The 23,358-nt window shown below is 39.4% G+C and overlaps 1 protein-coding gene across 2 annotated transcripts in view; it reads right to left on the reverse strand.

The window, feature by feature from the left end:
* Positions 1-20,344, reverse strand: part of SHPRH (SNF2 histone linker PHD RING helicase) — a 43,505-nt gene extending 23,161 nt beyond the window's left edge. The window contains exons 1-16 of one of the 2 annotated variants that reach the window (XM_080587020.1): positions 20,210-20,344; positions 19,668-19,751; positions 17,999-18,672; positions 17,440-17,569; positions 15,342-15,560; positions 14,932-15,010; positions 14,041-14,191; positions 13,159-13,264; positions 12,388-12,644; positions 11,244-11,939; positions 7,629-7,880; positions 6,745-6,823; positions 5,652-5,815; positions 5,308-5,564; positions 2,877-2,998; positions 1,308-1,396 (exon numbers count right to left, since the gene is read on the reverse strand). In XM_080587020.1, the coding sequence (XP_080443146.1) occupies positions 1,308-1,396; positions 2,877-2,998; positions 5,308-5,564; positions 5,652-5,815; positions 6,745-6,823; positions 7,629-7,880; positions 11,244-11,939; positions 12,388-12,644; positions 13,159-13,264; positions 14,041-14,191; positions 14,932-15,010; positions 15,342-15,560; positions 17,440-17,569; positions 17,999-18,640 (3,243 nt within the window). In that variant the 5' untranslated portion in view covers positions 18,641-18,672; positions 19,668-19,751; positions 20,210-20,344. Of the gene's footprint in view, positions 1-1,307; positions 1,397-2,876; positions 2,999-5,307; positions 5,565-5,651; positions 5,816-6,744; positions 6,824-7,628; positions 7,881-11,243; positions 11,940-12,387; positions 12,645-13,158; positions 13,265-14,040; positions 14,192-14,931; positions 15,011-15,341; positions 15,561-17,439; positions 17,570-17,998; positions 18,673-19,667; positions 19,807-20,209 lie in introns of those variants that run through there. The other variant, XM_080587021.1, reaches the window with a different exon arrangement.
* Between the last annotated feature and the right edge of the window lie 3,014 nt (positions 20,345-23,358).

Genomic DNA, 23,358 nt, shown 5'->3' on the forward strand with positions numbered 1-23,358 from the left:
GAAAATAATGCAAAAAACCCATCTCCTGAAAGCTTCAACCATTTTTCATATTTTTTTTACTTTTCTGAAATAAAAGGTGACTGAATAAAACAACCTTTTTGTTTACTTTTCAGGGAAAAAAAAACAACAACTTCATTACTCCAAAGCAACTCTACCCTTCTTATTCTAGGCTCACCCTATGTATCCCAAACCAGACTACTAATATTATGCTGCCTGCATATTCCATGAATGTATTTTAATAACCTCCACGATCATGATCTTGTGCCCTTCTCACCTCCTTGACTCACTCCACCATTGCCCTATCAATACATCAGCCAATAAAGAGCACTAACCCACAGTGGCTTGCCATTTTCTTAAAGAGTCAAAGCTACACAACTGGGAAGCACTCAACAGAAGTAGTTTTATTACATAAAGTCAATATTAGGCAGTGCACATTTTGAGAAAAACATTTACTTTACATACCATTCAGTAAAACAGCTTCATTAACAACGCTGTCACAAGTAGCTTAACAAGTTTATGCTGATAGAGATATGCTAACTGAAAAACGCTCCAATTTCACAAACAAGGAATATCAAAGCAGCACAATGGAGGCATCAAATGACCACATACAAGATTAGCAATCAAAGAGTAACTTAATGGAACAAGCAAAGTAAAGAAATATACAGATCATTTCTTATTTATCTGTCATTATCATTTTAAATATCTTGTTATGACGAAAAGAATTCTGGTCAATTTAAAACTGAAAATTCTTGAAATAGCTGTTACACAGTTGTTTATTTATCAGGAAAATATATTCATACTTTTATATAGTATTCAAAATATATCCATATTTTTCCTGAAAAAAATACTTCAATTTTTTCGTGTTTTAATGCTATTTGAGATCATTTACAGTGCAATGATTTTATTATTCTCTATCACTTGGCACATTAATATCACTCCTATTGCCATCCCAGCATCCTGTATTTGCACTAGTCTGCAGAATAATACCGTTAATGTGAGCAGTCACAGTCACATACGCAAGCCTAGAAAGCCAGCTTGTTAAGTTTATTACAGAACAGCAGGTGGAGATCATACACTGCTTCTGGGATATCGTTATGACTGAGAAGCAAAAGCTTTTTAGAAACATAGTAGGTTTTAGAAAGACAAATGAAGGTCACTGGACAGATTCCTATCTAAAGACTGATGACAGCTGGCTGAAAGAGTCATTCAGCACACCACTTGGGAGAAAGAAAAGTTTAACCTGTTAAATTAAATCTAGATTATTCCAATTCTTAGTCATGTCTCTTTACATCTTAATCTTTACTCACTTGCAAGGAATCTGTTTTGAGCTTTTCTTTGTGCTCTTCAGAAGAACGTAACACTTCTCTGTACAGCTCTGCAGCCAATGCATATTCTCCTGGATTTAAAAAAGAGTAAACAAAACAAGGACATTTACATATACAAATTGAGTTGGTCTTTAAATGTCCAGACAGCCATCACTTGCAATAAACTAAGAGGTTTTCAGACAGGCTGTATAATATTTGTTCATCTTCAAGCAAATCTTCCCTATTCATTCTCCCTGCTCCAAAATGGGAAGAGACAGAGTATTGAATCTTACAGGCTAAAGCAGTTTCTAAGTTAAGTATATTACATGATTGTCAGATCTATAAACTTCTTGATCTTAAAATATCCATCCACGGTTGTGTATGTCAAAAAAAAGATCTAAATGTCGCACTAAAAACCCACCATCTACAACTCATTGCAAGGATGTATTACTAAATTTGCACTGCACATATGTTACTCACTCTTTCAGAGTCCTAACCACACACGCACAAGAAAAGTTGTATCATACTTCAGAAATACAAAAGTAATTACATACGTGTAGGGAGCATAACCGCAGATGTAAGGTACCAACATGACAATCACTTCTCAGAAAACAGATTACATAAATTGATTTAAAAAGATATGCAAGATTGAAGTTGCATACATGAAAGCAGCAGCATTGAAAAAAAAGATTTCCTTTTCTCTCATCTGATGAAAATTTACTTAACCAGCAATATAGGCTTAGAAGACTCTCAAAGCAGGGAAAGTACAAGGACATGAAATATATAAAAACGAGAAGTAAAACAAATCACCTTCCCAGATATCTAGAAATATAACAGGAACAAGATTTGTTCCTTCTTACATTGGAAGAGTTGCCAACTGTAAGGGTCGTGCAATATTCTATTGTCATAACAGGACAAAAGTTATGTGCTGAATTTGCAAGGACTCAAGACTGAGGCTTGTCAGGCATCCTTTGAAAATTTCTTGACTTGCCAGTAACTTTTAGTTGGCTTAGCAGTGACAGCAATTTCTTTAACTCACTAAAAGTTGTTTAAAAAACTTGCCATAAATACCTAAAGTCAAAGCTTTTTTGCCCTCTTAATTCAGACAAAAATCAACATTGACAAATTTGTGATGCCTGCTGTACAGCTCTAACTGCTAGGCAAAAGCACAGACCCTAAAATGCAGCCAAGTGATTCCACATTCATCATGGAATTTTACATGGAAGGGGACACAAAGGCAGGCCTGAAAGCAGTATACTAATAAAATGAAGGCAGCCTAAGTACAATTATACAAGTGTGATTTCTTTTATCCTCCCAGTACAAACAGATGGTAGAACTGAGAAAGAACACAAAACAGGAAAGCCAGAAATACTGAGACATCTCAAAGATGCACCACACTACATCTATTCTCTCCTCCCTTGACTAGAAGGAGTGTTGGTTTTGTTATAAACACTTTTACAAGCTTATTTTCCCAGGATTTCACTAAGACTTTTCCCCTGATTCCAAAAGAGACCTCTTTTAGTAGCCTTACTATGGTTTAGGAGTAAACATGCTACAGCCATCCAGTCTTACCTTTAATGATATGGATACCAGCTAAGCCATTAAGAGCACACACCAACTGTCGGTGAGCTTCCTCACACTCTGTTCTACATTTCTTCTGCAGAGATGTTAGCAGTTCTTCCATGGTCATGGTGCTGGAATAGAGACCAAGTGGCTCAAAATTGAGACTAAACCATAATGCTACAGAAGTTAAACTGTCATGCTGTGCAGCATGAAACACTATGTTACATACACACAACATACTATGCAAATGTTTACTAGAGATTAAAAAATAAGCAGCCAACGAAAAACTTTTTCCAACAACCTTCTTCCAGATAGAGATTTACTCTAACTTCAGTATGTCAAGAGATTGACATCTCCTAAAAATAGGGAGAAATAAAACAAGAGGAAAAATAGAACCAGGTAAAGTAATCCTTCGCGGGGCAAAATATGTTGCTCCTTCTGTTACAGTAGAGAACTGGAAACAACCAAAAATAGACCTTGTGTTGCTAGAAGCTGAGAGAACAAAATGAGAAATGAAAACAGCCATGAGAGACTACATTTCTCCCCTTCATCACCAACCTAAACATGCAGAACAGATGAAATATTGAGGTAAATGGAAGACATATGGAATGAAAACAGTGAAGATTAGCAAGCACCACTTCCCTTTCTTTCTAGACTTCCTTTTCTACATTTGTTTGTAGTATTTGTAATTATTATAAAGAATTTAATTAGAAGTGAATTAGCTAACCAGAAAAATAAAGGAAAGGGGAAATGAGAGGGAGAAGCAAAAAAGGAAGCATGAAGGATAGCTTGGAGTAAGGCCAAGGGACAAAGAATCCAGGCAGGAAGAAGACTGATGCAAAGAGACAGGAAAGTAAACTGCAACAACAGTCTACATCCAACCTGAAGCTGCTTCTATGACTAATTGCTGCTGTGAGACCAGATACCACCCAGCTCCCTGGAACTGTGCTTCTCAGCCTCGCTGACCTTCAGGAGGGGTGTCTGCTACTTGGTGCTCAGTGCTGTGGAACAGAGGAAGGGCGACACCACTCCCAAGCAGTCTCTGCCCAAGGTATGGTGGAAGGTTATCCTTGACTAGGCCTTTAATTTACCCTTTGCAACACTATTCTACTTACAGAAACTGTGCTTTGAGTTTATAATGCAGTGTTACACTAGAACGGGCTTTAAGTTAATATAGTCACTGTTTATAGTTAGCAGAATTCTGCAACCATACTAAAATACACAATGCACCTGCTGCTCATACTCTGATATTTCTACCGCTACCTTTCATTCTCAGAACCATCAGCAGTTTTAAAAGAACTTATAAAAGCAAGTCAGGCTTGGTTGACGAAAAATATATATAAATAGTGCTTAGAAACAACTTTTCTTTGTATATATCATCCTAAGGAGTATTTAATTTTCATTGCTATTTGTTGTCTTTTTTTTTTAATCACAGTTACTATGCAGTTGTCACTCCACAAGCATTCCACCAAAATCATTGCAGTACACTAAGCTGTCTCCAGCATACTCAGTTCAGTTTTATGTTTCATTTGTACTCCACTGGCTAATTTCAATGCTAATAATGTAGGGGCTTGTGGGAACATTGATTTCTCCCATGTTTGACAAGTGCCCTGTATGAGAAACAGGGAGGAATAGGACAAAAAAACTTCATAAAAGGATGGAAATAAACTGAATAAAATAGATGAACAAGAGCAGGAAACAGCAGAAGCAACACCTCTAGTGTTAAACTTTATGTGTTTCCCTGTTTTTAACTTAAGAATGAAACATAAGCAGTGCTCTGAGATTCTGGAACAGAAACACCTTGTTTTCACAAACCCCATCTTATTGCCTGAAAAAGAATTAACTATGTTTCATAAAGAGTACTGCAAACAGGCTTTAGGTCTAACAAAGGCTGAGACCCAACTGGTATATTTGCCGGGCATCTGTGCGAAGGGTAACCTTCAAAGCATGAGAGGGGGGGAAAAAAAATTTGAACAGCTTTCAAGTTTTGATCTGTATTTACTAACTGTGCAACCTCTTGTTAAAAACATTTGATTTAAAGAATTATTCCATTCTGTTTATTCATTGTTCTCATTTATGAAAGTAAGTTTTGTAAGACACGAAGAAATTTGGTGGGCTTGTCTGAAACTGAAAAAGAGTATATTTTGTTTCATAGGATGTCTGTCACCTGTAACACCCTAGTATGCAAGAGCATCAAAGTTAAAGTGTTGCTGCGCAATCAACTGTCACTCAGTACTGTTTCTTTACCACAAGAATTACACCAACTCCTCTACTGCATATTATTCAACTTCTGATGTCAGAGCTTGGTGTCACAAAGTTGCATGGTTAACTTAAGAAGATTTAAGTGAAGTTTAAAGCTATACAAGATACTGCACCACTATGCACAACTAAAGATTTGCTTTGGATAAAGCAAACCATTACGGAAGTGACAGAAATTCACCTTTTCTGTAATGGCAAGAACTCTCCCCGAACAGCTTGCGGATGACAGCAGGCCTGCCTCAGCCGCAGCAAAGGGTACAGAATGGATGTCACGGTCCTTCTATCTAGGCTGCTAAGCTTAAGAGTCCAATCTGAAATCTTCCTGAGTTTTGCCAATGCATCCTGGCAGCACACCTCGTGCTGGCGATGATAGAAGTGTCTCTCCACAGGAGAAAAGTGAAGCCAGTGTACGTTTTCTGTCTGAGGCGGGATTTGAATCTGCAATTAAAAGAAGAAGAGTAATTTGCAAATAAAACTGTTGATAAATCTTCTTCAAGAATTTTAAAACCAAAACCTCTCTCTTACTTGGTCAATCACATCTTTCTTTGCTGATCTCCACATTATCTTGGCAATTAAACTGTAGAGAGGACGGGGATTTTTCCTACAATAAGGTCGATATAAAAGCTGGTCCCACCAATGTTTGACCCAGTAAGGATCAATGCCAAGAAAAAGAACCAATCCATACAGATCTGCCAAGAAAAGAAAATGTTACAGTGCAACGTTTTTGTTTTAATACTTCAGTATATGCCTCCAAAAAAAAAAAGTTAGCTTTCACAGAAACGTTACCATATGTAAAGCAAAGACATTTGAGCGATTATCTTTTCCATTGGTTTTCTGGTCATTCCTTCACAAAAACAGCTAACTGGAGGCAGAGGACTGCGTGAAGGGAAGGAAGAGTCTCTCCTTTAGTTACGTGTTGATTTTTATTGAACTTGCTGGAATATTGCAAAGTGTCTCTCAACCAGCTGATTTCAAGTTTAGCAGAACAAACTAGTGAATTTAAACCTACTCAAAGCAGGGGTGAGAGGCAGAAATTATATGATTGCATATGGTTAGCTGGGTCTGCCAGGTTTTTCTACAATAATATTGCTCAGTGTCATTACTTTACAGCCTGCTGGGCACCTTCTGTTGCCCACTATCCTAAAAGTGGCTGCAATTCAGAAGACTTTCACTTTTCTACTACAGCAGAAGAAATTAACGAAACCCACTATTCTTGTTTTCTTACCTTGAGAGAACATAGCTTGCCAATTCAGATTAATTTGGGCGCCCACCATCTTGAGGGACAAAATTTAAAGACATACTAACTTTAAGCTTGTACTCAGACTACAGAAGCACATGTTTAAATGCCTCATACGGACAACGCAGAAATAGACATATGATGATACCCTCAAGTTCTTGAAGACCTGGTGGCTACATTCCCTACTCTGTTAGTTTTATGATAATTCAGCTGAGAGCCATAAGACATTCATCACATACATCACAGACCAGGGGACTTGCAAAGTCAGAATATCTCATGAATTCAGAGCAAAATTAGCAGACATTTTAAGTGCTTCAAACCCACCACCTAATTATCAGGACAAGGAAAACCCACAGCTGACACTGCTGCATAAAATCTCACCTTCTAATCCTCGCTGCACAGGAGTGCCACTGACACACCAGCGATTGATTCCACTTAAACGGAGTGCCATTTCAGCAGCCTAGCAAAACAAGATACAATCAATGCCAGGAAAGGAAAAGAGTGGAACACAGTGTGAAGACATGGGGACTTTTGTTTTATTTTTTATTTATTTATTTTTTTTAAGTCTGAACACCTTTTAGTTTGAAAGTTCAACAGACCTTTAGGCAACATTGGTACAATACATTACAAAAACATGTACAAAGTTACTGAGAGCTATTTTTAAGGTAACCAAAAGCTGATAAAAGCCATTTTCCACTTCCAAGCAATCAAGTGCAATCAAATGTTCGCAAGAGGCAGAGAGTTAGCAAAAGAAACGTATACAGAATGAATACTAAGGCCTATGAACCATGATGTAAGTAGCATTTTTGTCTTCCTGTCTTGGGCAAAGAGATTGGAAGAACATTAATTAAAATTATCTCCCTTTGCACACCTAGAGTTTCCAGAGACACTGCAGACTATTTTAACTTCTGGATCCAGGGGACATATCTATGCCTCTGAACCATGTCACTGAACAGGCTAGTGTTTTGTTTGAAACTATCAAACACTATATACAACATGATGACCTAGTTGTTTAAGCTGTCAGTACAGATTATGTTAAGTATTTTTTGAGCTGAATATATTTCACAGTCGGCTAAAATTCCAACAGGAGAAACATTTAATAGTACTATCTCCAACAGAAAATTCACTTCTACAGAGCAAGCTACAAGGACAAATGACCTAAGCTCACTGAATGTTAAGAGCAGGGGGAGTCTTATTTAATTATTTACAATAAGCTTGTCAAAACCTTTTGAAATTAAATAAATGCATGAGTGGGAATATTATACCTTTGCAGTAGTACATTCAACCATTTGTGCTTCATCAAGGCAGATCCTCCACCACTCCACTGCTACTAAGGGGCTTGGGATGGCCATGTACCGCTTCTGGTTCCTGAAACGGCGTCCATCTTCGCTGTTGCTGTGGGGTATGTCTACATAGTTCAGTTCAGTGCGGAGGACGTCGTACGTGGTGATAACCACCTCCTGCTCTGCCAGCATGTGCGGCTGCAAGAAGCCATGCTTCTTCACACCTTGATACACCTACATGGATTTGTATTCAATAGCGCATTAGCAAAGAATTAAGGTAAGAGGCATTTCAGTAAAAATGCAAATATACCATATATATCACATATGGCTTAATACATGCATACTTTTAGATGTGGTCCTCATAAAATAGGAAATCATTCACAAAACCTGTATCCATGCACTACTATGGTCAGAAAACGTAAGTAATACAAAATAATAAATGAAATACATTGATGCAACTTCATGTATAATTATTTACGTCCGCACAAAACTTCAAATATTGATTTTGTTTCTCCTTTGAAGAAAAAAGAATTTTAGAACTTGCTACAACAGTTATGTGTAGCAACAGGTGTAAGCAAGATTAAACATTCTGTTATGTTGTAAGAAGCAGCATTATGCCATTGTTACGTGCTCTCTCTTCTCTCATTTACTCTAGATGTATATTACATTTCTCCTTTCAATCCTCTCCAAGAATTTAATGGAAGATTAGACAAAGACAGTAGCATGCAGCAAAATAAAATAGCTAAAAAACAGAAAGTGATACTCTGGGTAAATGTTTTATCTACAAAAAGTATCTCCACAGAGACTCATGACATAGAAAGAACACCCTAGTGAGAAACAGTTCCCTGTGCACCAACAGAATATTATAAATCATTCATACTGACATTTGTTGTAATATCAGAAGTAGTTTATCTCCCTCAACATTTTAAGTACAATCCTTTTGGAAACATGGAGCAGTTTATCAATAAAAATTTTATAAGCTAAACCAAACATTTTACTATATGCTTCCCTGTGATAGCATTTTATACCTAAAACACGGCTAATATGATGAGTCCCAATATACTCAGAATACCAAAGCACATCAAAATTTCAAATAATGTGTGGTATAGCAAACAATCAGTAAAATACGTTTATAAAAATAGAGTTTTGTCATCCCCAGGATTTTTAGCTAAAAGCAATCATTACCAGAGCTATATAGTGATCAACTCTTTTTTCCCGTTTCTCATAAAAAACTTATTTCTCTTGCTCCCCATTTATCTCAGGAACGATCTTCAAAATTACACGCATCCATTGCTTACTACATTTTTTTTTTTTTTTAAGAAAATCATTGGCTACTTCTTACCATTCACCTAGAACTGTATATTAATCCCAGCATTAAAATAGGTATGATTTTCTTCTCACGGATACAGGAATATCCCCATCTTTTTAGAAAACATCTAAATTCTAGTCTCATCTTCAAACAGCTAATATTCTTCTATGTCTCTCTCATTCTGTGATTATATAAACATTCTAATCAAGACAGTCTATTCTTATCTGAAGTTGTCTACAAATGCTTGTTTTTAATCACTTCAGATACCCAATCCCTCAGGGTAACAAACTTTAATGCTCTCTTAATTCAAGCAATAATTAGAAATACCAAAATGGAGGTGATGATATACAACCTCATTTGATTTTCCCCCTATTTAGCCCTTGATCTGTTTAATTTTCACTGTTAAAATTGTTATTTTCATTGTTACTGTATTTTTTACTCCAGTAATCTTCTTGCTCTACATTTCTGCATATGGCAACGAAGTTTTTGTCAACTGCAAGAAACTCCTGCAAAACATTTCTGTTCAGCCCCAGAACAAGAGAACTAAGCAAGTACAACCTGGTTAATGCACATGAACAAGGGAGAAAGAGAAGGAGACAGAGAAGGAGATTTAAAAAACAAAACACCAAAGCACAGAGCACGCTCACTGAAGCAACTGTTAAGGAAAAACAGCTATTGAAGTCTAATGATCTCTTCGAAGCATTTGTGAACAGATTTTCTGGAGGTTTGTAACTTGGCCAAGTTTTGGTTGTTTCCACAGCAGCAGGAAAAGACAACCTGCTACAAAGCAAGACCTACTGATAAATACTAATTCCTTGTTCTATTACACAAAATCTGTAGAATTTCCCACAGGTTATGAGCAGTTGAAAGAATAAAAAACATCATTCACATGCAATGCAAAATCTGTTAACGTGGGAAAGTCGTTCTTTGAAGTGTCTGCATTCATTTCATTTTAAGTTTACAGAAAAAAAAACTTTTCATTTGAAACAGCACTGAAAGCCATTCTGGATGACTTACAGTTGGCAGTTAAAAGAAAATGTAAACAGTGTCTTAGAATGGAAGGTGTCACAGTTTTAAAGTACTGACATTCAGTATTTAAGCTGTTCTACTGTTACCATGTAAATCTATTTCTGACAGTTTTCATCAAAGCTGGTATAAAACTTGGACTAGGTCCCATGAAAACTGTGCAAGCTACTCATTTGTTAGCTGCTGCACTAAAGCTAGTTATCTAAACTAGTTAGACTACTCACACACACAACTTACTGGAGGTCTAGAATTCATTTGTACATTGGACTTCCATGAAGGATAACTGAAGATATCAGATATATTCTTGGTTGTGAAGACTCTTCTTTTTATCAACTTACTTACCCTTCTTCAAAATATAAGGGATCTAAGGATCTCAAAGCACCTTACCATTACAAAAGTTTTTGCTCATTAAAACTACAAAGGACAAGACTTGACTACATTATGAATCATCAAATGGTCTGGGTTGGAAGGGACCTTAGAGATCATCTAGTTCAGACAAATAATTGAATTGAAATAAATTCAGTTTAATAAAAGACAATGCTTACCCTTGAATACTGTCATAGCTATATTAAAAAAAAATCCTGTACAGTCATAATTACTGTATGTCTAATTATGTTTATTTCAATGACTGAGAAATCAAGAGGATGATACAAGGTCTCCAGACAAGCAACATCCTAATCCGTATGTCAGACATTCTAGAGAAGTGCCCAAGATGTAACGGTGTTATTTTAAGCAAACTTGAAGGCTCAAGACTTCTTTAAAGCCTGAGAAAGAGAATTCAAAAGTATACTCTTTACCTACCAAAATATGTTTTTATCTAGAACGAAGTGAGAAGCACCTGTCAGGAAGCTGCCTGCATGCAAGTATACAGTGAGAGTTGATACTGCTCAAACACCTATAGTTAGGCCTTCCTAAGTTCCTCGGTAATCTTTTGGAAAAAACATACATTCAGCATTCCCTCTTAGAAGTCACGCTTTGTTGCTACTACTCAAGATTTGCTTCCATGGGATAAGAATATCTAGTTCACTGTATCGTCTCCCAGTGATCAACTAATAATGAAAAAATGAAGAACTAAGTGCAGACATCTTTCAGGAAAAGAAATGCACCACTTGTTGCCAAAACAGACATGATGGTCTAACAGCAAGGAATACAGAATTCCAACATAGACAAAGAAACCTCGGAACTTCACGATACAGAGTCAGACAGAAAGCCCCAAGCCTTGATAAAGTAACTCTGCAGAAGATGAGCATACGTAATCTTACCAGAACTCGAAGAGATGATGATCTCACATGCCTGTTGATCTCATCTACCCATTGATGACAAATAGAACTTGGAGAAATTATCAGAGTTGCTCCTGTGGAAACTGGTTTCATTGCCACAAGGCAGTGGGGACAGTAAAAGGGCTTGATCTTCAAGTTTTCCTCTTTGTAGTTTACACATTCCGCGTGCTGCCATAAAGAACACTTCAGGCACTGCACACGAGCTTTATAGTCGACCAATCCAAGCTCACCACAGATGCATTCAAAACGATATTCAGAGGTATTAAATGGAAATACAGAACTTGCATGCTGCACACTACTGCTGGCATGTTCTTGGGAATGTGAGGATCGGTCCTTTGGAATTTCCTGTTTGACTTCAGCTTTACTTTTAGAAACATCAAGATCAGGATGACTGCTAATATCACTGGAAACAAGGAGGCTGCCATGCAAGTCAAGAGACTTTGGGACCACAGCTTCCTGCTGAACATCACTCTCTTTGACAGAGTTCTCGTGATCTACTTCAGATTTCTTGCTGTTTTTCCTAGTTGCACAATAATCATGTTCTTCTGTGGCGATATCTACTCGTAAAGGGATTTTAAGCACATTTTCAGAAGTGACATCACTATTTTTTGATTCTTTGGTTTGAGTATTAGCATCAGTCAACTGCTTCTTCTGAATCCTTCCTGAAGTCCTTGCTATCTACAAAGTAAAATTAAACAAGATTGTCAGACTTTCTCCTTACCTTTTTTTCTTCCTTTGGAAGGAAGACTTTAACATCAAGACATAAATATTAACATTCTATATAAATCTGTGATTTGACAATTTAGTTAATGCTTACCAGTGTTTACCACACAACTCCATTGTGAGAACAATATATCTGCCAGCCCCTACAGCAGTATTTTAAAAGACTTATGCCAAATGCAGTTAATGTTTTAGCCCCATATTTAAACTACTTACAATTTCTGCTTCTTTGTCTATGGATTTCAAAACAAATGGTGCTTTTATTTTTTTATATTTATTTTTTTTATAAATAGCCAGTATCACAGAACTGGGTCACACAGACAAGTTGGTTGATAGCAGTATGCAACAGGGTAGAAAGATCTGCCTTTGCAGCATTCTTTGAAGTAGCTATCGAAGCAAGTTTTACCTGTTCTTTGGTTCTTTCTCGTCTCTTCTGTTCCTTGTAATTCTTTCCTAGCTTGAAAGACCCAGCCAGACCATGTCCTTTGACTTGTTCCACTACTTGTTCTGCAATCAGTTTTTCTACAGTTCTTTTGAGAAGACGTTTATTTCTCTGTATGTCATACCTATAGACAGCACTGATATACTTAAATATTGCAATAATGGATGCTCCTTTCTTCACATTCATCTCCTTTACAGCTGCTAATACCATCACTCGTAAGCCTGTATGTATAATCAAAGCAGAAAAAAAAAACTACAGCTCAGATAAAGTGAAGAACACATATTAAAGGAACTCTGAACACTGTCTGTGATTATCTAAAAAAATGCAAAGTGTGTACAGGCAGCAGTTTTGAGAATGCTTTACTTGAGGTAGTTTTACAAATCACTTTTTTTCAGATGAGACATGCATATTTCAATACTGAGTAACCACAGAAATAATTACCTCTTAATTTTCTTACTGAAGTTTAGAAAGAAACTCTGTATTCCAGTTTCATGAATAAACTCTTACAAAATGACCTCCAGGTACACATAACTCTGTAGCAGGCATCAGAGTTGGCAACTTTACTTTTAAACGTGGATGACCTGTTCACAGTACACAACCCTACACCAAAGTACTCAGCAAAAGAACTACTTCATTCTGCAAAAGCACAGACTGGCCTTAAACTCACCATAAATGGTCAATGCAAGACTTACGCTAAAAGCAAAATGTATTAAAAAATTCATCAGAAACACTTACTGGGATACTGTATTTTTTCTTTCAATTTCAGCTCCATTTCCCTCGTTTTTTTCTTTTTATTTCCTTCTAAAGGTTGAGGTGGAACAAAGAAGTTCACAAGCTTACCCTAAGGCAGACAACATTAAATAGTGTTATCAGCTCACATCTTTTCACAGCAATTCTGAACTTAATCTTTTCACATTTGAAAAAAGCTTGAACTGCTATAGAAGTGTGCACTCTTACAGAGCACTGATCCCACTAATTTGCTCAGTTTATTCTAAGTAGGCAGAATGATAACTCATTTGGTTCAGTTTCTTGGCAAATGGTGTTCAACACCCTACACTGAAAAAGAAAAGCAGCCCAGCAAGCCCCTCAGGGTCTCTGCGACTTCAGAACTAAGTTGCAGGAATCTATAGCTGTAACTGATAGAGGTTACTGATGGGGAAGGGTAGAAGGAGAGGAAAATACATATCGTATATACAGCCAGAAAGACAAAAAGAGATAAGCAATACAACTTGTCTAATAGATGTTTGATACTCATTAATAGAATTAAGTGAAGGGGAGAATGATTTCTGACTTAGCAGACTAAATTATAAATTTATACACACTTGGATTGTGTGGAAACAATAGCCTATTGTGTGGAAAAAATAGCCTATTAATAGTGCAGTTGCCTGCTAGTCCCCTTCAACAATGGGGAATGGTATCAAATGCCACTCATGCAATCTACTCCACTATTTATGTCATCAAGTATTACATAGTAAAAAGCTAAAGTTTTTACTGTACTTTAATCCAGCTTTGATTCTGGATTAATATAAAATAAAGTAATAAATTTACGAGATAAAACACATTTCATTAATCTGAAAAGTAATTTCCTCATATTAAATCTTACCCTAGTTGTCTCACCTCAGGTAATGTCAGATCATCTTGCTTAATGTCTTGTCGGGTGTGAGTCAGAATAAGAGCCAACACTTCTACTGTTTTTCCAAGACCCATCTCATCTGCCAAAATACCTCCAGGCCACTGAGGTCCAGCACATGGATATTCACGGATAATACTAAAAAACAAGGACATTCCCAGGTGAAAATCAGTGATTTGACAGGTATGACAGAAGCATGCGTTCAGGAACATACACACAGCACAGTGTCAGCAAAGCAAGGGGTAGTATCTTTTATCAGATACGCTGAGCTTGCAAGCTTTCTGAGCGTTCAAACCTGATCAAGGTGAATGTGTATGGCAAAAGGTTACTCCCACACCCCTGCCACAATAGATTTTGCTTTGCTAACCTTAGCATATTACAACATTAGTCTCCAAAAAAAATATATTTATATTCGCATTCTGAAAATTATATATACACATCAGAAAAAAAGCATACTAGCAAAAGATTCTATTCTAAACAAATTCATGAGAAAAGTGAAACTGAGATAATAAATGCATTAATAAAAAGCCTTATGCTGCCTCCTTCCTTTAGCTTTTAAAAACATTGGAAGAACAGGTTGAAGCCTCCAGCGTTCTAATTTAAAAAGAATGTTAATCTTATAACCACAAACTTGCATCAAATACAAGCACCTTTAAGAACTGTCTTCAACTCCAGATTTACTTATTTTCCCATGTATTATATACTCCAATTTGCCCTTTCTTTAAAATCAAATATATCATTGTTCTAAGTCTTTAGTTGTTAACTGAAAAGCTACAATTATGGATTATCTTGTATTCTCCAGGTAAAAGCTGCCAATAAGGTTTTTCACAAAGAACAGCTTTAAGGTATTCTCTAAAGAGGTGACCATAGAAACGTACCAGCCAGTAAATGGATTATAGTAGATTTTCACTCCATCCAGAGTGATGACCTCTCGCCATAAGAAGTGCAGTGCATTTTCTACGGAGAAAGAGGTCATGATACTATTACAAGGTTTCTCTATAAACAGTACTTAGAACAGTACTTAGAATTGCTTAGCTTTATTGTGACACTTAAATAAAAGAAGCAGACATTTACCTCCACCACGCTTCATGACCAACAAGCTGTATCACCTGCTGATCAGCAAAGCATATTTATTTTCTCATTTAGTGCACTAACCAAGCAACAGCTTTTATAAAAATAGTAATGAAATACATAACAAACCTTCTGATCAAACAGTAAGAAAACATTATGCTGACAATACAACGCCACTTTCCTCAGTTATACAAGTTTTCCAGGCCCATATACTTGCCACTGCTTGGAGTGCCTGTGAAGTTCTCTCGGTGAAGCATCCAATTCACAGCCTCGCTTTGGTACGGCCTCAGAATGGGAATTAAGGCAGGATGCTGCACATCCTCTCTCAGCAATTGGATATCCTGCTGATGGGTATGCCTTACAAAGTCGTAAAGCTCTTCGATATTTTGGCGCTCAAGTTCCATGTCAGATTCTTCTTCATCTTCCTCCAGCACATCTGTATACACCCAGTCATTCAAGAGATGCATTATCAATCAATTTTTGTCAACATTTCAGTAAGTTCTGCTGAAACATACTTAAGATGTGAAAGCAAACAAAGCAAAACATCATTAAGACACATGTCACAACTGCACCTGACTCAGCTACCAGCAGTAGGAAACAAAGAACACTTTCCTAATGCTAACATTAATATTCTACAGCCATCACGGAAATGGATATAATTGGAAAAGCTCTTCCTTCAGAATTTAGGCACAGAATGACCAGGTCTTATTTATGCAATAAATACCTTCCACTAAATATTTCCAGCTCATACAGAATCACAGATAACTCATTTCAGTTTCAAATGTTCACATGGGTTGATCAACTTAGAGAAAGGGGAAAACCACAGTGGGTTGTAAAAGGATTTGTTCATTTTTCATGAAATAAAGTCCTTCTTGATACAAAAACATACTGAAGAGATTTTCTGGTTGTTTTTAATAAGTTTTCATGTTACTTTTAAATTATTCGTCTGGCTATAAAAATAGAAGCGTAGAAGTGTAACAACATGGAATTCCCATCGTTTGCATCACTGCAAGAAATCAGACAACTCATACTTCAGAGGTTATAATGCTACCTCAAGAGAAGTATGTACCCTCTAGGAGACTTAGGAAAGAAGACCTTGTACATATATATTTTCCATGACATTTGGATATATTGACATACATAGAACTTAAGCACTGTAGAATAACTATTCATGAAAAATTAAAGGGTCAGTATTTTAGGACGCTGAAGTAAGATGAGGCAACAAAAGACTTTTGACAGTGTTTTAGGTATCAAATAAAATCAGTACTAATAAAGTGTAAGAACAACTGTACAACTCTACAGTTCAAAGAAAGATACTAACCCTAGCTAGTATTGGAGAGAAAGCCACCTTGCAGCATTTTTCTCAGAAAACCAAAATTAAGAAGCAATTCAAGCCTGACATAATCAGCATAAAGTGACCTTTAAGGTACATTTAAAACCGTAACATCATACCGAAAAAAAGAAAAAAACGATATTGGGAGACACAACAATTAAATCAGAGTACCACTGTGACACCTCTCACTTAAAAAAAAAAAAGATATACCTGGCACAAACACCAGAGAAATATGGAAACTATTCCAAGGGATCCTCTCACAGTGATTCCTAACTTCATGGAACTGACAATGAAATTACCATGTTTGTGAAGTGTAACTTTGATCTTTTGCAGATTCATTAACACACCTATCCTACACTTGTTGTAACTTGATATGGAATCTCTGACGCAAAGGCTCAAAACCATCTACAAGAACATTAACAGGATGAGTATACAGCAGAAAACAAATATAAAAGCATTAGGAGAGAGAGGACATCTCCCTCATTTCTACATAACTTCACCAATGCAATTTTCTTTACAATTGCTTTACAGTATAAACCAAACAAAAAATCCGTTGCCATGGTTGTGTTAGGCACCAAACCAGGAATAAAACTTTTCCAAGTTTAATTCTTTTTTTTTTTTTTTTTTAAACAGCTCCTAGGTAACTTGGGCAAATTACTGTAAATCTGTTCAAATAATTCACATGCATTAAAGAAATCTGCATTTACTCCCCAGATGGTAAGGTCTCAAGCTTTTATGTGCCTCAGAGCCTTATCTGTAGAGAAGGAAAGCTACCATCTGTAATTTGTCCACAAGTTAATTAGCATATGATTAATGGTCAGATACTAATACAGAAAGTTTATTACCTAATAATATTACCTAAAAAAACAGTTGATCTATACAGCAGGAATAACTTGCTATTTTCCTTTATATTTGAAACTACTGAAAAGAGACATTTTCAATAACAAAAAGTATTCATCAACATTCAACTGAACCAGATTACCTGGAATTATAAAACTATAGAACTTTTCCATGAGTTTTTGAATCAGCTGATTAGCTTTTTTGGGTCTTCCACCTCCATCACTGAGAAAATCAGGTTTACTAAGCCCAGCCTCCAGAAGGTAAATTCCAACCTATGAAAGGTTTAGAGTTAATCGTTTAATTATCAGAATGCTAAGAATATTATAAATAAAAGCACTGTAATTTTCATAGCCTTCTACATCGAAAAACCTTAGCTACCAAACTTTCAAAATTAACAGATGCAGACAGATATGATGAACCTTGCCAAGGTAACAGTAAGGAAGATACAGTATGTCACAGACAAAAGCTACCTTGATTCATTTGAGTAAAGTGTTAGTAATGGTGCAACAGTAAAGACAGTCTTAAGAAGAAAACACACCAAAAACATTTGCAAAAGGATGCAGAAACTATGTGTTTCATCACATTATAAAACTATATGACAGTCGCCAGACTTTGTCGTTCAGCAGTTTTTAATCTCCCAATTCCAACAAAAAAGAAATTTTAAAATGTAAAACAACAAAAATAGATATATGAATCAATACCTTTAAAGCTTGAGCCTCTGCAGGTCTTTGATAAAGGCCAATTATCTTTTTCTTTTGCAACCATCTCAAGCCTTCCAATATTTCACCACCTAAAGTTGGTTCCACCATAATAATCTGTTCATAAGCACCCAGGTATTCTTTTGCTTCATTACTGTACTCTTCTTCACTTCTTTTATGGATGCAGACCTGTAGGTGATCGTCAGAGTCTCCTCTCATCAAAGTAAAGCCCCTTTCATGGAATTCCTCAGCTAGAATTTGCTCAGAAGGATGACAAAGAGCAAATTCTCCCAACAAAGCTTTCCAGGACCCATCTGCACGGTACGGCAGGACGGTAATATTTAGCTGTACAGACACAGGAGTCAAGGTGGAATAAGAGTCGTCTTCGTCATTAACAGTAAAAAACTTAACAGACTTTGAACCAGTGTCTTCTTTTTGACTGAGATCCTCATCAGTGCTATCATCATTTATAACAATGAAGGACGAAGAGGAAGTGCTTGGGCCTGGAACATCATCCTCATTGGTCATTTCATCATCTAATGTTATCACCTCATTTCTCCGGTCTTCATGCATATTCCAGCAGAGCTGTTTTTTCTTCACATCGTCTATTTTTGATGGAGGTGCACGCTTTCGACGACTACTCATTTTGTCGTTTTTCTCAATGCTATTTTCAGACTCTGTGAGATAAATTTATATGTCAGTGATAAGTATTGCAAAATTAAATGTTCACACTGAAATTTGACTGTGCAGTTACTGCTAAACTTGCAAAGTTTTTGACACAGGCATATGCAATAAGAAATCTAACTCTTCACTAGGCAGTCTTACAGACCATCTCCTGTCCCTACGCAAAAGCCTTACGCAATGCAGGAAGTGAAGAATTTGTTTTGTACTACGGCTCATTCTGCCAGACAGTTACAGAGGGAGATCAACAGGAATGCTATATTTCACTACCGCTCAGAATGCTGTGGGACAGATATAAATGTAGACGCACTGGAATCCCTCAAAGCTGGGGGTGGAGGGAGACAGCAAAAGAAACACTATAAACAAAAGTGCAGGATGTACCAGAGATTTGGAGGCGGGTGTGGGGAAGAGACATGCACAGTGCTCCTCCTTTTCTTTCAAAGCCTACATGGGAATGAAACTTTAAGCGAACTTAACAGAGGGCTAAGTCTGAATCTGCCACTACACAAAACATAGTTTTGAGACTAAGCTACCAAATTCTGACCTTAGAAGTCCCCAGTGACTGAACGCTTTATTTTCCCAGGAAGTTGTGCATCCTGTGGGCTGGATATACAAACTACTTGCAGAGGAGCCCTTACTTCTGGTCTCACTGAAATGCACGGTGGCAATCAGCAAACTAAATGCATTATCTTACTGATTTTGACTAACTGCTAAGGTAATTCAAGATACCCCTCCAGCTCCTTACCAGAACCTGGGCAAGGAAGATTTTATAGATAAAATACTAGAAAATAAAGTACACATGCTAAACAACACACATGAAGAAGCAAATCATGGAATATTAGACTTATCCAGAAAACTAATGACTACATACTCAGGACTACATGCTCATACTTAAATACTCGCATAAGCAGTTATCATTTTTAACGAAAACTATCTTTGACAGTTATATGGGTTCTTCTAAGGAGCTTAAACACAGCGATAGATTTCTTACCTCATATTATATTACAGCAGCTTCTTTGTCACCAAAGACGGGAAAATATTTACACATCCATACCAGTTCAGCTTCTGCACGCAGCTGTTAACGAAACACAGACACAACCGCTACCAAAACGCCGGAAGCCGAGAGGCAAACCTTCGGAGCTACTAATTCCAATATCCTAACGTTAAAGGGCTTGCGTGGGAAGAGGGCAAGATTCTTAGAACTGTGGATAACTTAAGAGTCTTGCAGGACACGGCAACCGGCCGGGTTCCTGCGTCGCCGGCTCCGCGTTCGCTCCCCCCGCCTGAGGCCCGGGCCCCGCCGCTCCCCAGCCGTGGCCGGACCCCGGGCCGCGCTCCCGGGCAGGGGACGCTCCCCAGGACGGGGCTGCCCGAGCCGAGCCCCGCCGGGACGAGGCGCTCCCCGCGGGGCCCACGGCTGGGAGGGGGCGGCCGGGCTCCCCCCGCGGCGCCGGCCCGAGGAGGGCAGCGGGGCCAACGGTCGCCAGCGGTGACCAACGGTTGATCAACGGTCGCCAACGGTCGCCCGCGTACCGCAGGGGCTCGGACCCCGCCGACGTCCGGTGTGTGTGGGGGGAGGCGGCCCCCGGCCCGTAGCGCAGCGACAGCGACCACCCGGGCACGGCGATGCGCGCGCACCCGCCCCGGCCCGGCCGGCGACCAATGGGAGACGAGGAAGCCACGGTTGTTCCCGCCCCCTTCCCCGCTAGCGTAACAAGGAGCGTGAGGGGGAATCGCGCAGCGCATGCGCAGTGCCTCCCTTGACGGGGTGAGGGGGCGGGGAAAGAGGGGGTTTCCCTCAGTGGGGCGGGGCTAGGGGTGGGGCAGGAGGGAGGGCGCGGCGTCGTTGGCGGTGTGCGCAGGCGCGGGGGGGGAGGCACCGCAAAGTACTTGAAGTGCTTTAAGGGCAGGAGTTTAAAGAGGGGGCTTCTCGGGACTGTCACTGATTAAAGGCAGGATTAGCCGCATAGCTGCAAATAGCACGTCAGTACATAATGTGGAAGCACTTATCTTCGTGTGAAACACACAGATCCACACCTGGGGACTTGTATTATAACAGCTGTAAATAAATCAGAAAGCCATTAAAAATGTTCTTTTTTTGTTTTGTTTGTTTGTTTATTTTTCTTGTAGCAGCTATTTAGACCATTTGTTAGTCTTTACAGATAAAATCTTGGCAAAATTTTGTGGCTGGTTCTCCCCCGTTCTCAGCCACTCTGGAAAGGTGATGCGCCTGTGGTCCCAGAGGAGCTGCCCAGCGCTGTGGCGTACGCCGCGTGGAAGGAAGCCCTCGGAGCGCTGGCACTGCTATGCTGGCGGTTTGTCTGTCTCAATTCCCAGTGCATGTCTTCCTATGTGACCATTCCTGTGTGAAAATTCACTTAAAAATTATCACTCAGTCCTATGTTAAAACTGTAAGTTACTGCAGAACAGAGATGAAATAGTAACTCCATACTCCCTGGTGTGCATTGGTAACAGGAATAACAGCAGCAGAGGGGATGAGGAGGGAACAAATCTGTTTGCTGGGCAGGTTCCTTGCAACAGCTGAAAATGTGTCTGTGCACCCTGTGGGTGTCAGGGCTGCACGTGGGTCCGTCAGGGCAGGGCCCGGCAGCCTATCCCATCCCCCTGGCCCACCAGGAGCAGGGCACTGGGAGCACTGGGGCAGCCCTAGCCCTGACACCAGGCACCGCCCTGGGGACAGGGACAGGTCAAGGCCAGGCTGGGACGTTAGCCTGCAGTGGGGCAGGGCTGTGGGGAGCTGAAGCCAGGCCCTGCTGCGGCCTTGCTGGGGCTGGGGCTGCCTGGGCTGATGTGGAGTCGTGGCCTTGGGGTGGGCAGGGACAGGCAGGGCTGGCGGTGCCCTCAGGGTGCTCTGTTGCTCTATGCACAGCTTTACTGCTGGGAAGTTCTCCAGCATCTGTGTGAAGAAATTGTGGAGGTGGCAGAAGAGCTTGTTTAGCTCCCTGTGTGAAGAAGGTCCTGCTAGTCCAAAAAGCCTAAGGCCAGGCTCAGATCACTGTGGGGGCGGCTCACCACGTTACCCATTCTGTGATCTCTAGCTGCGACAACGGTGTCCAACCCCATGAGCAATGTGTCTGAGCCTGCTCGTGCACAAGGCCTGTGCACTGCGGCAAGTGCTGCTGAGCTGGTGGCTTGAGAGCCACTTCTTTTTCTGTTTGTTTTTTACTAATTGCATTTTGTTTCTGGATGTGCCTTTTGGGAGTTAGCTGTTGACTTAATGAGTAAGAGAGTGGGCAGTTCAAGTTTTCTGCTTCCCTAGGAATTTCTGCCACGTTTCACTCCCACATCCTGGCTTGCAGCCATATGCCTGGGTAGACAGCTCCCAGCAAGGGTTGACATCCAGGTTCATGTTGCAAGACGTGAGCATCAGATTTTCCCAGCCTGAAGAGGCTCTCTCCAATGATATGTGCCAGAGCAGTCAGGGGGCAACTCCCTTGATGGTTACTGAGGCACAGGGGTCATAAAAGTGATATGCAGTCAGCCTAGGGTGGGGAAGACTCTCCTGCGCAGGACCTCAGACATGGGACTCCTCACACAAGGGTTCTGCACCTGCTCTTGACAGGAAAGACAGAGATCCACCAGTGGCTGCTCTTCCTCCTCTGCTTGATGAGTCTGGGCTACACCAGTAGTGGGAAACAGGAAAGAAAAGGGAAGCCTGCTAACGGGAACAAACCCCCTTGACTTCAGTCTCTAACCAAAGCTACTTGGGTATACAGGGAACACAGGCTGATGTGGATTACTTGCCTTTTTATTTTGGGTTTGGATGACTCACTCCAAAGACAGGTCTGTGGTGTTAAGCTTCCTCAGGAAGAGTAGCACCAGTAGCAACTGTGCTGTTAGCATGATTGTCTAGCTGTTGCGATGAGGGATTGAAGAGGTATGTGAGGCCAGTGCCCTAATGAAGACCGTGCAGAGGCATTCGCAGCAAAGAGGGGCACAAAAGGTTTCAGGATACTTCTCATGCTGAGGGTCAGTCCTGCTTAAATGCAGACTGGGTGCAGCTCCTTCCAAAAGGCCAGAAGATAGGATACAGGCTGTGCCGCTTGGCCAGAAACTAGATTGTATCCACAGGCTTGCCTGATAGAGGCTATATGTGTGTAGCCTAAAGGGCTACCTGTAAAGATCCATAACGGCTGTCAAATCTAATTCTAAGGTTAGCAATAAGAAACAGTGTTATTAATGTCTTGGTATCTACAACTAGCCATAAAGTTTACAATGAATATTGTGATGTCCTCCTCCATTATAAATCTATGATGCCTGCTTGGACGTGATGGATCTACCCTGGCAGCTTGTATTTTTACAGTTCAGGATTTTCATCCCCCCAAAGCTCTTTATTAAGTGAATATTCTGAATTTCTGAAGGAGCTCTAAGCTTTTGCCACAGGCTCTTCTTGGGAATCCAGTAGGTGATGAATCATCCAGAGAAATTTTCCCAATCTCCTTCAAACAGAAACAAACATTATTGACATAATGTTCTAGCAGTATCCACCTTACCTAGCCCTTACTCAAGCTTCCCCAGGAAGTGATGACCACAAAACTTAACCCCCTTCCCACTAAAAGCACAAAGAACACTTCTTTCACTTGGAGTGCTCCGATACAAATATATGGCATCACAAACAAAAGCAGACAAAAATGTCTAAACTAAAACATCACAGCAGATTC

This window comes from Anser brachyrhynchus (genome assembly GCF_964034855.1).
Source record: "Anser brachyrhynchus genome assembly, chromosome: 3".
Classification (NCBI taxonomy): domain Eukaryota; kingdom Metazoa; phylum Chordata; class Aves; order Anseriformes; family Anatidae; genus Anser; species Anser brachyrhynchus.